Source organism: Leishmania donovani, chromosome 19, assembly GCF_000227135.1.
Source record: "Leishmania donovani BPK282A1 complete genome, chromosome 19".
NCBI classification, from domain to species: Eukaryota; Euglenozoa; class Kinetoplastea; order Trypanosomatida; family Trypanosomatidae; genus Leishmania; species Leishmania donovani.
Window position 1 is genome coordinate 548,505 of NC_018246.1, and position 14,443 is coordinate 562,947.

At 59.7% G+C, this 14,443-nt stretch overlaps 3 protein-coding genes across 3 annotated transcripts; all 3 read left to right on the forward strand.

Moving 5' to 3' along the window:
• Positions 1 to 872: 872 nt before the first annotated feature.
• Positions 873 to 1,724, forward strand: LDBPK_191280 (hypothetical protein, conserved; the record flags this gene model as incomplete). Its single annotated transcript, XM_003860255.1, has 1 exon — positions 873 to 1,724. One exon carries the CDS (start codon positions 873 to 875, stop codon positions 1,722 to 1,724), a length of 852 nt encoding a protein of 283 aa, XP_003860303.1.
• A 1,713-nt stretch (positions 1,725 to 3,437) lies between these two features.
• On the forward strand, positions 3,438 to 6,002 carry LDBPK_191290 (hypothetical protein, unknown function; the record flags this gene model as incomplete). Its single annotated transcript, XM_003860256.1, has 1 exon — positions 3,438 to 6,002. The coding sequence occupies one exon, from the start codon at positions 3,438 to 3,440 to the stop codon at positions 6,000 to 6,002; it is 2,565 nt and encodes an 854-aa protein (XP_003860304.1).
• Positions 6,003 to 9,377: 3,375 nt separating this feature from the next.
• Positions 9,378 to 12,308, forward strand: LDBPK_191300 (hypothetical protein, conserved; the record flags this gene model as incomplete). Its single annotated transcript, XM_003860257.1, has 1 exon — positions 9,378 to 12,308. One exon carries the CDS (start codon positions 9,378 to 9,380, stop codon positions 12,306 to 12,308), a length of 2,931 nt encoding a protein of 976 aa, XP_003860305.1.
• Positions 12,309 to 14,443: the final 2,135 nt, after the last annotated feature.

Sequence of the window (14,443 nt, forward strand, 5' to 3'; positions counted from 1 at the left end):
GGGGAGGGGAGGGGAGGGGGGCGATCGCGAGAGGGAGAGTCGCACACGCGAACCCGAGAGATGAGAGTGTCTTCTTGACGCATGGAAAGTGGGCTACGCTTCCATCCCCGCTCCACCCCCGGCTCTCTGCACTTCTGCCTCTTCCCCCCTTCGAACCTTGATCGCCTCCCCGCTGTCACCCCTCACTTGCATGAGGAGCACCTCTGGCACTGGCTATGGTGGGCGCGCTTGAAGAAGCGTTGACGATGTCCTGCCTTTGACTGCTTCTTTTCTCTATGGATACCACCTTCATCATCCTTGCCTCCTCTGTTCCTCTCTTCTTTCTTGTTTCATTTTTCTCTCTCTGCGCTGGCACACCCATCCGCGGCCGCGTTGTTGCCTCACATCTCATCTGCTGCGCATGCGCGTCTACTTCGCAGGCAATTCAGCCCTATCGTCCTCCCTCCCTCCCACCCTCCCTCCGCACCCCTTACACACATGACTACGCCCTAGCGCCCACCCTCATCTCCGCACGCGTCGTTTCGATTTTTGTTCGTCTTCGCTCCCTTTCTGCTGCCCACGTAAATCCGCGCTTGTTGTTGCTCGCTCGGCTGTCCTCGTGACTTTCCCTGGTGTGTGTGTGTGTGTGTGTGTGTGTGTGTGTGTGTGTGTGACGTGCGCGTGTGGGTAGCCGCAGCTCCCTCCGTCGCTCAATCGTGTCGTCTCTCGTCGATTTTCGTGTCGTTCGTGTCTTTGTGCTTGTTTCGGCTGTGGCTCGCTCGGTTTTCTGTCACGCCTGGACCGTCTGGGCGGCTCGCCCCCGCCTCTCTCCCTACGCCTTTCTAAGTGCATGTTTGCGTGCTCACCCTGCTCGCGCCTTCTCGACGAGGAAAATGACCTTCTGCGGCTGTGGGTGCGTGTCGACGTCGGAGGTCGGCATTATCGAGAACTGCGGCAAGTTTGACCGCACTGCCAACCCGGGCTGCTTCTGCATGGTTCCGTGTGTCGAGTCGGTGCGCGGTGTCGTCTCACTCAAGGTCGCCATCTCCACCGTTCGGGTAGAAACCAAAACACGCGACAACGCCGTCGTCAACATTGAGACCCGGTTGCACTACAAGGTCATCGCCGAGTACGCCGAGGATGCCTTCTACCGCTTCTCGAACCCCTCAGAGCAGATCGCGAGCTTCGCTGCCAGCATAGTGCGTGGCGAGGTACCGAAGTACACGTTGGACGAGCTGTTCCTCATGTCTGACGAAATCAAGAAGGTGGTCAGTGCCGAGCTGACCGAGAAGCTGTGCGGCTTTGGCTTCTCGCTGGAGAGCACGCTGCTCACCCGCATCGAGCCAAGCGCGAGTGTGAAGACGGCCATTTCGCAGACGCAGATCAACGCGTACCGCCGCACGGCAGCTGAGCACGAGTCGGAGCTGAATAAGATTTTGGCGGTGAAGGCGGCCGAGGCAGATTACGAGGAGAAGAGACTCTCCGGTGTGGGCCTCGCCCAGGAGCGCCAGGCGATTATGAAGGGCCTGAAGAGCAGCATCGAGTCTTTCGTGAACGCCGTGCCGAGTATGCGCGCAAAGGATGTTATGAACCTGCTTCTGCTGAACCAGTACTTTGACGCCATGAAGGAAGTGGGCTCGGGGAAGTCGAATAAACTCATCCTGATGCCCAATACGTGCGGTGCCGCCCCGAACTTCATGGCTGATCTCGTGGCAGCACAGGCCGGGGAGGCGAGGATGATGTGATGGTGAACCGCTGGAAGCCAAAACGGCCGGGCTACAGAGGGAGAAGGAGCTGCGTGAAGTGGAGAAAAAGGAGCGAACGAAGCTGCATCGTGTACTACGAGAGAGCGGTTAGGCGGAGGCGAGGGCGAGGGGGTCGGGGGTGTCGGGGGCTCAGGCAGAGCGGGAAGGGCAAGCCTCGTGCAAATTCGCACATATAGATAGGAATAGACAAGCAGCGGTGCGCACGCGCACGCCTGGTGCCGCGTGGCACGCAGAGGGCTCACTGTGCATTTTCCCTTTCTCTTCGATTATGATTTGCCTTCTTTCTTTGTTTTACCTTCTCTCTCTTTCTGTGTGTGTGTATGTGTGCATGCCCTCGCTCTAGACGGTTCCGCACTCGTGTGCTGCCTCCTCAGCGTACCCTTTCGTTGTCTATCTTCTTGTTTGCGCGCACGCTCTCCGTCACATGTCCTGATCGCTAGCGTCGATACCACACGAAGAGCGAGAGGGCAAGAAGAACAGCAGCGAAGGTTGTCGGTAGTGTCGTTATCCGCCTACCCCCACCCCCGGGCAGCCCTGGCGTTTGTGTAGAACATCGACGCATCCCCCCCTCCCCCACGGCCTTCCTCATACCTCCCTCTCACTGACGTTTCCGCCCAAGTGCCACCTACGCGAGCACGTGCCGACAAGGGCATGCAGCGGTGTGCCGTCATTCCTTGAGGCCTGTCACTAACTCTCCGAGGCAATCATTCTGAAGCGACAGCAGCTGCTGCAAGCAAGGAAAGGGGATAAAGACGGAGCTCTCATGTCGCCGGCTTGTGTGCGTGCAATGTGAGTGGGCTGGTGCGAGTGCCGGCACGCCCGTTCGCTTGACGGTGTTGAACAGATCCCTTTACGCCATCAAGGCCCACAGCGGGCGTGTGTGTACTTGCGCGTCTGTCGGCTCGTCTGCCCTGTACGACTCGGTGAGTTTTCATGTGTGCACTACCTGCGCGGCACCGTTCGCGAGTGTCGTGTTGCATACACAGACACACATATATGTATCTTGTAAGGTGTTGCTCCGACATTCTTTTTCTTTGCGTTTTTATTTTCTGGCGTCTTCCTCCATCCCTCTCTGTGCGCCTGTGTGTACATGTGTGTGTGTGTGTGTTCGCTTAAGAACTCGTACATGCTGTTGTCTTTGTCTCTCTTCCTCCTCCTCCTCCTCCCCCCCCCCACACACACACCGCGCCCGCCTCCCTGCGGTCGCGTCCAGCGTTCCGCGTCATGAGCTTCTCCGTCTGGTTGCCTATGAGTGTGTCTATCGAGAAGATGTCACGCGCGCATAGGCATGCCGCACTCTGGTCTGTCCTATAAAAGGCCCCCAGCAACTCTGGCGACTCCAAGGTCGGAAGCATCCATCTGCACTGCATCGAACGCAGACACGCTCGCTGTCTCTGTGCAGCAGCCGGCTCCCCTTGCTTTTGTACCACCACCACTACGGCCACCGTCTGATGTGAGTTTGACTTCTCTCTTGCTAACCTCGCCTCTCTCGCGCCGGCCACTTCTCGAAAAGACCTCAACCGCATCAGCCACCACGCCCCACCGCCCCACCCCGCGCATCACCACCGCCGTCAGTCCCCTCCCCCTCACTGCGCTGCACGGACGCCTGCCTGGACACAGACACGCATACACACGGAACCGGCCCTTTTATACGACTCCCATCTTCTCTTTACCGGTTCTCCGCCACTCAAGATGCCCTTCCACGCCCACGTTGGTCAGCACCTCCTCCGGGAGACAGCAGCTATGGGTCTGCCGGAACTGCTTGTCCCGCCCTTTGAGTGGCCGCTCGTCATCACAGCGTTGGACGTGCTCGAGAGTACGAATCGCGCATCAGCGCAGCCGCCCGCCACCGACGTGAACGATGTTGCCGCCGCCTATGAGGACATCCGCGATGATGTCATGGAACCGGAGTGCGTTGCAGCGCCTTGGGAGGCGCAGCGCCACCACCGGGGTGCAGTGTGCTGTCTGGTTCAGCAGCTCGCCGGTCCGCAATTTCGGGTTCTGCCATGGGACCCGGACGCTATGCAGCAGCGTGTGGTCGCCTCCACTACCCCATCGCGGGGGCCGCCCCTGACGCTGCCAGCTCTGCCGCCTCGCCGTGTGTTCCTCGCGGAGAGCACCGACTTCGCCGGCCGCGGGTGCGTCGTGAAGCTGCTCCCTGCGCCTGCCCTGCAGCGCAGCCATGCACACTTGGGGGCGATCTCGAGTGCGACTGGCCCGTCGACCCCTGGCTCTCCCGCGTTCACTCAGCGATGGTCTCCGTACTGCCCTGTAGAGGAGCCCGCAGTAGCAGGGGAGGTGGCTGCTCTTCTTCACCTTCGGACTGCTACCTCACCTCGCGATGGCCGTGATGGAGTGCTCGGGCGACGAGTTCTCGAAGCACACCCCAACGTCGTCACCTTATTTGGAGTAGTCACCGCCGAGGAGAGGGTGTGCTGCTGCGGGTACGCCGGCGGCATCGAAACGCCGATAGCCACGGCGGCGATGACGCACGGAGCAGGTCTTGTCGAGGGTGTCGATCCCGCTGCTGTTTCCCTCTGCCAAGTGCGTGCAGTGCTGTTGGAGAACGTCTCCGGCGGTGCGTGGTGCGACTTCCTCGCCACCTACGGCAAGTTTCTGACGCCTCTATGCGTCATGCGCTGGTTCAGGGACGTGGTTACCGGCCTGGCGCACCTTCACAGCCGCTTTATCGCCCACGGCAACCTCACGCCGGCCAACCTTCTGGTGCGGCTGACAGCTGCTGGGCCACAAGGCGTCTGTGGGGGCGCGGGCGCCGCCGCGCAGGGGTACGACTGCGTGAAGCCGCTGCTGGAAGCGCTGACACCCTCGGCGGACATCGTCGAGATCACGGGCGCCAACGGCTCTGCTACGGTGCGGTGCGAGCAGATGATCGTCTCGGCGCTGCTGGAGAGAACGCAGCTGGTTCTCAGCGGTTTCCGCTGCGCGGCGCGGATGAGCAATGACGACGGCGGCTGGGCTGCTGCGCATGCTGCGGAGACGGAAGACGACGTGCTTTTCGGACGCAGTGCTGCGGACAAGGGTCGGCGTTCGCTGCGGACAGAGTCTCGCGAACCCCGCACTGATGCGGTGGGCGCATGTGCCGCTGCTGCGGATCTGTGGAACGCGGCCTTTGCATTCTACCTGCTGCTTGTCGGCGGCGCGACGGCGGTGGCCCGCGGGTGGGGTGCACTCGCGACGTCTGACACTGGTCTGGGCGGAGCTGGAACCCCGAAACATCTGCGTGGTTTTGTTGCGAGTCGCCTACCACGGCTGGTGAGCATGCGGTTCCCAGGAGCGCTGTCAACGGACCCGGTGCAGAGTGTGGACGGTAGGAGCGAGAGCGCCTGCGAAGTGGCGCAGGGCTACTCGGGCCCGGAGATGGTCGCACGCCTCGTATCGCACACTGACGCATCAGGTGCCGTGCCGCCTCTTAACGCAGCTCAAATGGGATTGCAGCTGCGTCTGCTGTGGACGGCGCTTCCCCGCGAGTTTCTCGAGATTCTGGACAGTATCCTGCAGGGCGACGGGGATGCCGCCAACCGGCAGACGGCGGCAGAAACTGCGCGCCTTGTAGACCAAATAATGGCCTCGCCGCCAGTGCTGCAGCGGTGCATCGTATGTGCCGTACCCCCGCCTGCACTGCTGCTGGAGCAATGGCTGGACTACCTGCAGGACTCATGGAGTGACTCCTTCGTGTGCCGCCCGATGGCGCGCATGCCGCTGGAGCGCGCACTGCAGGACGCGGCTACTCGCATGCTGTGTCTGCGCGTCGCAAGTGGCGTGTGTGATGCGGCTCCGCGATGGCTGCAACTGGCCAGCTGGCGAGCCCGTCTGCTCGAGCTCGAGGGCTTGCTCAGGCAGCCAGCGGAGGTGCTGGAGGAGTGGGCGGCGGTGAGCAACAGTGCGCTCCTTCTGCAAAGCGCGCTGAGATGGTTATCTCAGCTCCGAGCCGGTACCCGTCAGCTGGAGCTGCCGCGCGCTGACGTCACCATCCTCTTGGGCAACAGCGTGCTCCGTGCCCTGGATGAGGTGACATTCGCCTATGAAGAGCAACCCGACAGAAGTCGCGGCACCACGCTCGGTTTCCACGACGCCTTTCGGTGCTTCGTTGCGCGCTGCGTCGCGGGCGGGCAGCCACCGTCGCCACCACTTCTGGAGGAACTTATCCTCCACGTCGTCATGGCGGTCTGTTCCCATCTGCCACGCACCTTCAACGCGCGAGAGGGCCGCCTTGCGTGCAAGTATGTGCGGGGTTGAGCAGGCTCACTTCCTTCTCTGCTTTCCCTCGTCACCTGACTCTTCAGTTCGATTGGAGTCATGTCGTTCCTGTGGTGGCTGCTCTGCGTGCGTGTGCGTGTGCTCAACGGACTCTCTCTCGCTGTGTGTTTTGCTTTGTCGTGAGTTTTGTTTGTGTCGGTAAGGGTGTATGCGCATCTGCGTGTGCACCATCGCTGTTTGGCCGATGAGATACGCCAAACACTCGCAGACACGCGCCCCCCCTCCCTCTTCGTTGGTTCTCTCGCTTTCTCTCTCTTGTTATGTCGTGCCCGCGCAGGCGGGTGAGGGAGGGGAGGGGCGGAGTTGAACATGAAGACACAACGGGAGGAACGCCGCGTGTCTGTGTGGCCCTCATGTGGCCTTCTTTCCGTGCCCTCGTTATTCTTTTTTTTCCGTTTTTTCGATTTTTGTTTCCGTTGTCGTCGTTACCTAGCGGCTTCTAACAGAACATGCTCACACGGCAAGCTCCCTCACTCGCGCACAAGCATACACACACACTCATGCACGCACCTGCGCGCCTGTCTTTCTCCATCCGTCTCTATCTTTGTATGCATTACAGACACGCGAAATAGCCCCCCCCCCCCTCCTCCTTTTCCTGCCCGTCTCGGGGTCCAGGCATAAAACGGCGCCCTACGCACGCGCAAGAGGCATACGCGTGGGCGCTTTTCTTCTTCCTCCGTTTCTTTTATGTGACGTTCCCTTCTCCCGCTCGCCCTCTCTAGCTTGGTATCTCTGTCCATCCTGATATCACCTCCTCTTACGCAGAGCCTTCGTGGTGCCTTGATATTGCCATATATATTTCTTATATATATATATATATGTATATATTTGTGCCTATGCATGCATATATATAGCTGTGTGTGTGTGTATATATATATGTATATTTATATATATACTGATAAATTTATAGTGATATAGGTATGTGTTTATATATAGTATGTATATTTATATGCGTATATTTATGCTGTTTTCTTTTTTGAAAAAAAAAATGCTACATATTTCTACCTTTGTGCATGTGTTTGTCTGTAGTTGCGTGTGCGCTGCCGCCTCACTCTCACGCTTATTGGACTCGCCTGTTTTGCCACACGTGCGTCAGGGCGGCCGCCACCACCATCACAGGCTCCGCATCGGCTTTCCTCTCTCTCCCACACTTGGTACTCTGTTGTTGTATTTTGTTGTTCGTCGTCTTCTCCGTTCTTTTCCCTCTCCCTGTGGGTCGTGTACTCGACCTAATCATGCCCACCCCGCCACCTTCTCACGCATGCTCGTTCCTCATTGGAGTGTACACATACCGCGCTGCGGGCCATCATGCTGGCAAGCTACACACCCATCTGTTGATATAGAAAAAGGATTACGAAGCGGAGGGGAGAGGCCGCAGTGGCATTGGTGCCTCGCAAGAAGAAAGCGAAGGCACACCTTATCACTATCACTAATCCATCGTGATTTACAGCTTATTCTCCTGTCGTCGCATCTCTCCTCACCACACCACCCAAAGCAGCCCCGTGCATTTTTTTCTTTTTCGGGCACAGCTACGCAGGTCACTATATGTATATGTGCCCGTATGTGTGATGGTCAGCGCGCCTTCTTCCCTCTTTTTCTTTTGGTGTGTATGTGTGTGTGTGTGTGTGTGTGTGTGCACGCGTGCTCAGCGAATGGCGTGCACTGCGGCAACGCCCCCCCCCCTCCCTCCCTCTCTCCCTTCCTTTGCCTTGCCCTCCCCTCCCTCCCAAACCGTATTTGCTTGTACTTCTCTGCCGCCTCTCTCTCTATCAATGGCGACAGTGAGATGGCCATAAAGACGGCATCGCTTCCTTGTACGCACTCTCCTCTGAGCCCCCTTCCTCCTCCTCTCCCCTCCTCCCCCCTCCACACACACACACTTGGCCCTTACCTCACCCCGATGAAAGCCGCGGTCTCAGCGCAGCTAGACATCACCCTCCCCCCTCCCCCAGACATCACCACCCTTTTCTTCGTTTCTCTCCTCTACTGCCTCGCCCTCTCTCTTTCTCTCTCCCTCCGTGTGTGTTCGTGTGTGTCTGTCGTCTTCTGCCGCTGCCGTCTTGATGTACTGCCCGTGTCAGCACTAGGCATAAGAATTGGAAGGGAGTGGAGACGAGTCACACAGATCAACCATGATAGTGGAGCTAGAGCGTGTATGGTGTGCGTGCGTCAGTGCGGACCTCCTCAGTGCCTCGACACAGCCGCGGACCGCTTCAACACGGCATCAGAGACTTCTTTTTTTTTTTGGTTTGTTTGTTTGTTGGTGGTGTTTTCCTGCCGACCTTACAACTGCAAGGTGAGATCAGCTGCGTCCTTGCGGCCGTGTCTAGCTCGCTGGATTCTCTATGTTACGCCCATGAGTGACGGCGTCGTTGGCCTCGTTCAGTGCAGAATCGCTTGGAAGGAATAAAAAGAGTGCTCAGACGCATCACCGCTGCCTGCGTGTGTGCTACCGGTGGTTCTCTCTTCTGCCTGTGCGCCGCCCTTGCAGCAGTTGTTTGTCGGCGAGGCACTCATGCACGCGTCGAGATAAAGGAATGTTCTTTCCTCGCCGTACGCGCTTGCGCTGTCAACACTGTAGTGTGGTGCCTGAGATGGCGGTGGCTGTTCGGCTGTACTCTCCGCGCCTTGAGCAAGCCTCAGCATCGAGCCGCTGTCACCAGACGCACGCATCCTCACGTTTTGTCTTCTCTCGCCCCTCCATTCCCTCTTGACCACGCTGCGGTCTCCTCGTTGGCCGTCGTATCCCCGGCGCTGATTCCTCTGTATCGGTGCATCTCCGTCTTGCGGCAGAGGCCGCAGAACCGCTGAGCAATCCTGCTAGAGCCCACACGCACACGTACACAAGTACTGGCACAGAGCCTACCCAGAGCGCTAGGCTCACGGTGTGTTGGCCATCACCACCGCAGCCGTGCACCTCTCTCTTTCTGTCTCTCGCGTTGCGCTTCTCTCATGCGCCCTCCCTTACCCCCCCCCCTCCCACACACACACACACGAAAAAAAAGCGAAGGCCCCACGCGGAGGATCGCCTGCCCACACGCACTCACGAAAGCCCTATAGACGCACACCACCCATATCTTCAATCCTTATTGGTTTGCTCACCCTTGAACCGTCACCACTGTAGAAGACACATAGACATAACACATACACGCACACACGCGCCATCACGCTCGCAGGCTCAAAAATCAAGAGAGCACTGACACAGCGCTTAGTGGTGTATTCATTGCTTTCAACACGCACGAAGTGCGACACTTTCCTTTTTTCCTTCGTATCTGTCACGCACGTCTACAACTCACCGTGCGCTCCCGTGCGTCTCTTTGCCTGTGTGTGTGTGTGTGTGTGTGTGCGCGCGCGATGGACGCAGTACAGACGGGAGGTGGGCACCTCGTCAGCGGTGCCGCCACTGCGGGCTTCACGTACGCAGAGTACTGGCAAACGCTGATGGCCACAGCCGAGCACACGGGGCAGACTCTTCGCGCGGATGGCTCCCACGAGCCTGCCCCTTCCCTACAAAGACCTACACCGACCCCCCCGCCCCCATCGCGACGCGTGGCGCCGGGCAGGCAGAGCAGTGCTGCCGCCAACGTCACACCGCGCGCACCGCCTAGTCATCTGACAGAGGCTGGTACGTACCGTCTCAACCTTGCCCTCACGCCCAGCCCTCACCAAGCGCAGCGATCACCTCTACTGCAGCATCAGGAGCCGCTGCGCACGACAACGATGTCCAATCATGTTGGCGAGAGAGAGAGAGGAGAGTGGATCGCGAGGGCGATGCGAGCGGGCAAAGAAGCCTCCGCTCCTGCTGGGCAGTCGGTCCGCAAGCCGTCGAGTGCGCGGAAGTCTCCGCCACCTGCGGAGCGCGCTAGGTCACGGGGCCCTCCGTCGTCAGCACTCGACACTGCGGCCGACCCCAGCGTTGAGGACGCCGGTCCAACCAGGGCAACGGATTCGATACGTGAGCAACGGGCGCGCGCCACAGTGATCGGAGGCACTCGTCAGGCGGGGAGCTCCGTCGGCGATCAGCGAGACTCATCTGCCCCATCAGCCGACAAAGACCTTGTGGACTCGCCTCGCCAACACTCCTCCGCAGCAGACAGCACCTCAGCTCAGCACGCCTTCTCGCTCACTGCAGGAACACCACCAGTGGATGCTGTATACGCCTATACGCCGGATGACCTCGTCGTGAAGGCGGCTCAGTGCTATGAGGAATGGCGTCGGTGCGTCATGGAGGGCAGCATAGACACCGAAGACGACAATGATTCGACACGGGAATGCTGTTTCAGTGGCGAAGATAGCTCTATGGCAGGGAAGGGCGAGCCTGGTGATGCTGTGCATCGAATCGGCCCCCCTGAAAGCCGTGCGCGCGAGGGCGCGGAGTCGCATGGCGCCGCAGCGCCGAACTACACTCCCAGCGCTCTGTCACGCACGCCCACCAACAACAGGCGTGGTGCACTCAATCCAGACAGAAGCAAAGTCCGTTCTGATGGGAAGTCCTTGCTCTCCCCAGCGTGCACGCGAGGAAAACAGACACCCTCTCGCGCCGAGGGCACCCAAAGCCGTATCCACAGCGCTGAGACAGCAACACATGGCTTAACGAGCGGGAGACGAGACCGAGAGGGTGACACAGACTCAGCCATCACGGCGGCAGTGACGTTGGCATCGCTGTTCACGTGGATGGATGCGTCACCGGCCGCGAAGAGCCCATCTCCGCACGTCGCATCAGCGGCTTCCACCGTCTTTCGTAGCGTCAGAGCGCTCGATGAAAAGGTAGCGGAACGGCTCACCGTAGAAGACGAGGTGGAGACAACGGTAGCGAAGCCAGGGGCCCGCTCCAACGGCGCGATACGGCCATCACAGCAGCAGCGCCACAAGCACCCTTTGATTCAGGCGCGTCACTGCCTTCATCAGCGAGCCGAAAGGATTCCGAAGATGGCCGCGAGCACATCCCGCCCCGAGCCGACACACCGGACATACATGAGCAAGGACGTGCGCAGTGTTGATGAGGCTTCGGGCTCGTTGCAGAGCTCCCCCGTGGCAGAGGCCGACGTGGACGACGCGCATAACGCGGCGCCGCTCAGCTTTGTTTACCGCCGCCTCTTCGCAGACGAGGTCGAGGACTGTGGCGGCGGTGTCGCAATGTGGCGTGATGTCGCTGATGCCCGTCATCCCGAGAGAGGTGGCGTCACAAACGCCGATGGCGCTCTCTCTCTGGACACGCCTTCTTCTGGCAAGGAAGGGCAGGAGCGGTTGCCGGCTGGCGCACTTGATGTCCTCGCCGAGTGTGAGAGCGAGGTGACGAGGATGATGAGCAGCGACGCTGCCCACAACCTAACCACGTTGGCTGAAGTCGATCATGTTCGAGAGACCTTGATTGAGCTCAGCAGCTGCTGCAGCAGCATCGAAGATCGCAGCGATCCCGTTGGTGAAGCAGAACTCAACGAAAACGAGATCGCGTCACACACGGAAGCCAACCTTCACCAGGGAGCAAGTAATTCTTCGCACGGCGCACCATCTCTCAACGGGAGCCGGAGCAACCCGAGCTTGCCGAGCGTTTCCCGCCTCTCCTTGCCGTCTTCGGTACCGCCTGTCGACAAGGGCAAACGTGACGGTCCGGATCGAGCAGAGATGACCGATAGTGAAGCGCAGGTGCCCCCAGCTGTCGCCGCGAGACCCTTGCTGTGCCGTGATCACCCCCTGTGGTGTAAGCATCACGCCTCCGTGTCGATGCTGTACGCGTCGCGGCTGCTGCCCAGTGAGCAGGCCAATGATGAGCTGCAGCTCTTTCTCTGCTGGGCGCAAGAGAAGGCCGAACGGCAAAGTCGATGGAGGCAGCATCATCACAACAGCGACACCGGCGGATCTTCGGAGACGGTGCTCGTGAGGAGCGAGCTTGGGGCAGGTCCGCATGTGTCTTGCGCGGCCGCCGAGGTGTACAAGGGAGCCTACGCCATGGCACGACGTGGCAAGTGGGTTGGTGCGCCTCTGTCGCGGGTGCAGCGAGATAGTGTCAGCGGCAACAGCGAGCGAGACGCAGCTGTAGGTGCGTTGCCGGTAGGATTCGCCTCCGCACAGGCCACGTCTCCATCCCGCCAGCAGGCGCCACCCTTACCTCACCCAGTAGTGTTTGTGGCCGCACCCGTGCAACGCAGCGAAGCGGCGCGGCCGTCGACACCATCCGAAGATGTCGATTGGACGGTCACGCCGTCCGCCGCGCCGTCGCGCTTTGTCGAGTGGATCGCGACGGAGGTGGACCCCTACGAGAGCCTCCTCTTCTCCCCTCTGTGAGCGTGCTTGGTCTGCCTCGCCTTGGCAGCCGTCGGGCGTGCAACGGAAATCACACGCAAGCACGCAAAGGATGACAAGCTGCAAGGATCGGAGGACGATGCGCGACGCAAGCCGGTGCGGTGTGCCTGGGCCCTTGTCGCCGTGATATTCTCTCATACCTTTTTCGTTTCTTTTTCGATCGTATGGTCCTTCCGTCGCGTCCGACCTTGCTGCCGGTGGAGCTCACAACGCCATTACAGACAGGTACACGCGCGCATGCGCACACATGATTCGGCACGTTGGCATGCAAACCTCCCTCCTGAAGTTGTGCGCGGTCCTCAGACATGCAAGCGCTGACGAAGGTAGAGAGAAAGAAGGTCACGAAGGCAGCAGCAGCAGTAGCAGCACCGGCTGAACACCCGCGCAACAGCCGTCCTTGTCCGCATTTTGATTGCCTCTACGCTCGTGACGCCATTCCTGTGTGGAAGACGGATAGCTGGCAGGGTAGATGCGGGCGAGGCGGCCATATGCAGGGTCGCTCCTCTGCTGTCGTGCCTGAATTGCATTCGCGTTCGCCACCGCCAATGCCGACCTCTCACCCTCGAACGAAAACGAAACACCTTCGCAACCGCTCTCTCTCCTGCATGCTGCACCACCCATACTGCTCTTGAGAAGACATAACAGCAGGTTCCGTCGCTCTTCACAGTACCAGCTGAGCGATGCTTTCGGCGTGCGTGTGCGTGTGCGAGCGTTATCGGCTTCAAAACGCACAGACACGCGTGCGCAACGAGATCGAAAGACGCATCAAGAGACCAATAATGGAAAGAATCAGAGGCGTCCTGGAAAAGAGAGAAACACGCGCTCCGCTCGCTGTGGGGCGAAGGGGAGAGGGATATCATCATTACAATCCTTTCAGTGCGTCAGTCTCTGAGTGGATAGGGAAAGCGCGACATTTACGCGAGCCTGCATGCATGCTCGCCTTGCATGCTTGATTAATCTCTGTTTGTGTGTTTCGAGGTGTATGTACTCGCAGGCCATTGATTACTTAATGGTGTGTGCGCACCTCGCCTCCCTTTTTCGTGGCTATCGTTGCTCGCTGCGCCGCTTCACCGACATCGACATCGCCATGCCGTTCGGCGCTTACTACGCCTACCACGGCGCTGCCGTGGACAGAAAAGGTCTCGGTGAGGCGCACTAACTGCTTCAAGGCGTACGTGCTGTGGCGCGGCGGCTGGCCGCCATCCGCGACGTTGCAAAGGTGCTGTGGCTGTGAGCAGAGGAGCGCGTGTGGACGGACCTGATATCGGGGCTGAACGTATTCTCGATCTGCGCGCCGCGCGTGGTAGCCTTCGCGGCGAACCGCTACAAGGCGACCTGTGCGAGCGACACCGGCAACACCGAAGCGAGGGGCCGCCTTTTCTCCAAGTACCGCTCACAGTGCCCGCGCGACGTCGCTGTCTACACGCTGCTGGGCTACACCGCCCATCTGCTGCAGCTGCCGCCGCCGCTTGCTGAACCGCTGCGCACGCACAATGTCTTCGTCTCTTACTTGGTGAGGCGCACACTAGCAGCGCCTCAGCGCCTTCCTCGGGTCCGACTGGATCCTCGCCGACCTCGCGCCGTACCAGATCCTCAGCATAGCCCTCTACACGCACATGACTCATCTGCCCCTCGAGCTCAGCACCATCTGGAATCTCTCGCGCGGGATGGCGCTGCTCAACGGCGTCGATACACCGGAAGACATGCCCGCGTTTCTAAGCCGATGTGGTCCGCGAAGGCAGAAGGAAAGCGCACGAAATGCTCGCAAAGGGCAAAGCCCCTTCAGCCTAGCCACTCATGTCGTGCGGCGCTGCGTTCCTTGCGTCAAGGACAGGGTGCAGGCCACGGGCAACCTCCTTTGACCTGTGCGCGCTACCGCTCGGTACAAGCACCGGATTGTCCGATATCGTGTCTTGCGGAGACTAGGCGACCACCGGCAAGCTGGTCGAGCGGTTCACGGTGCCCCGCTACTCACCTGCAACGGAGTTGGCGTATCTGAAGAGTCGTCTGTGCGGTGCGTCGATAACGAAGGATGGCGTGCTCGAAGACCGCTCCAGCGATAACGCCTTTCAGGGTTTCTTCCGCACCTGCGCAAACAAGTTTATGCTTGTGAAGGC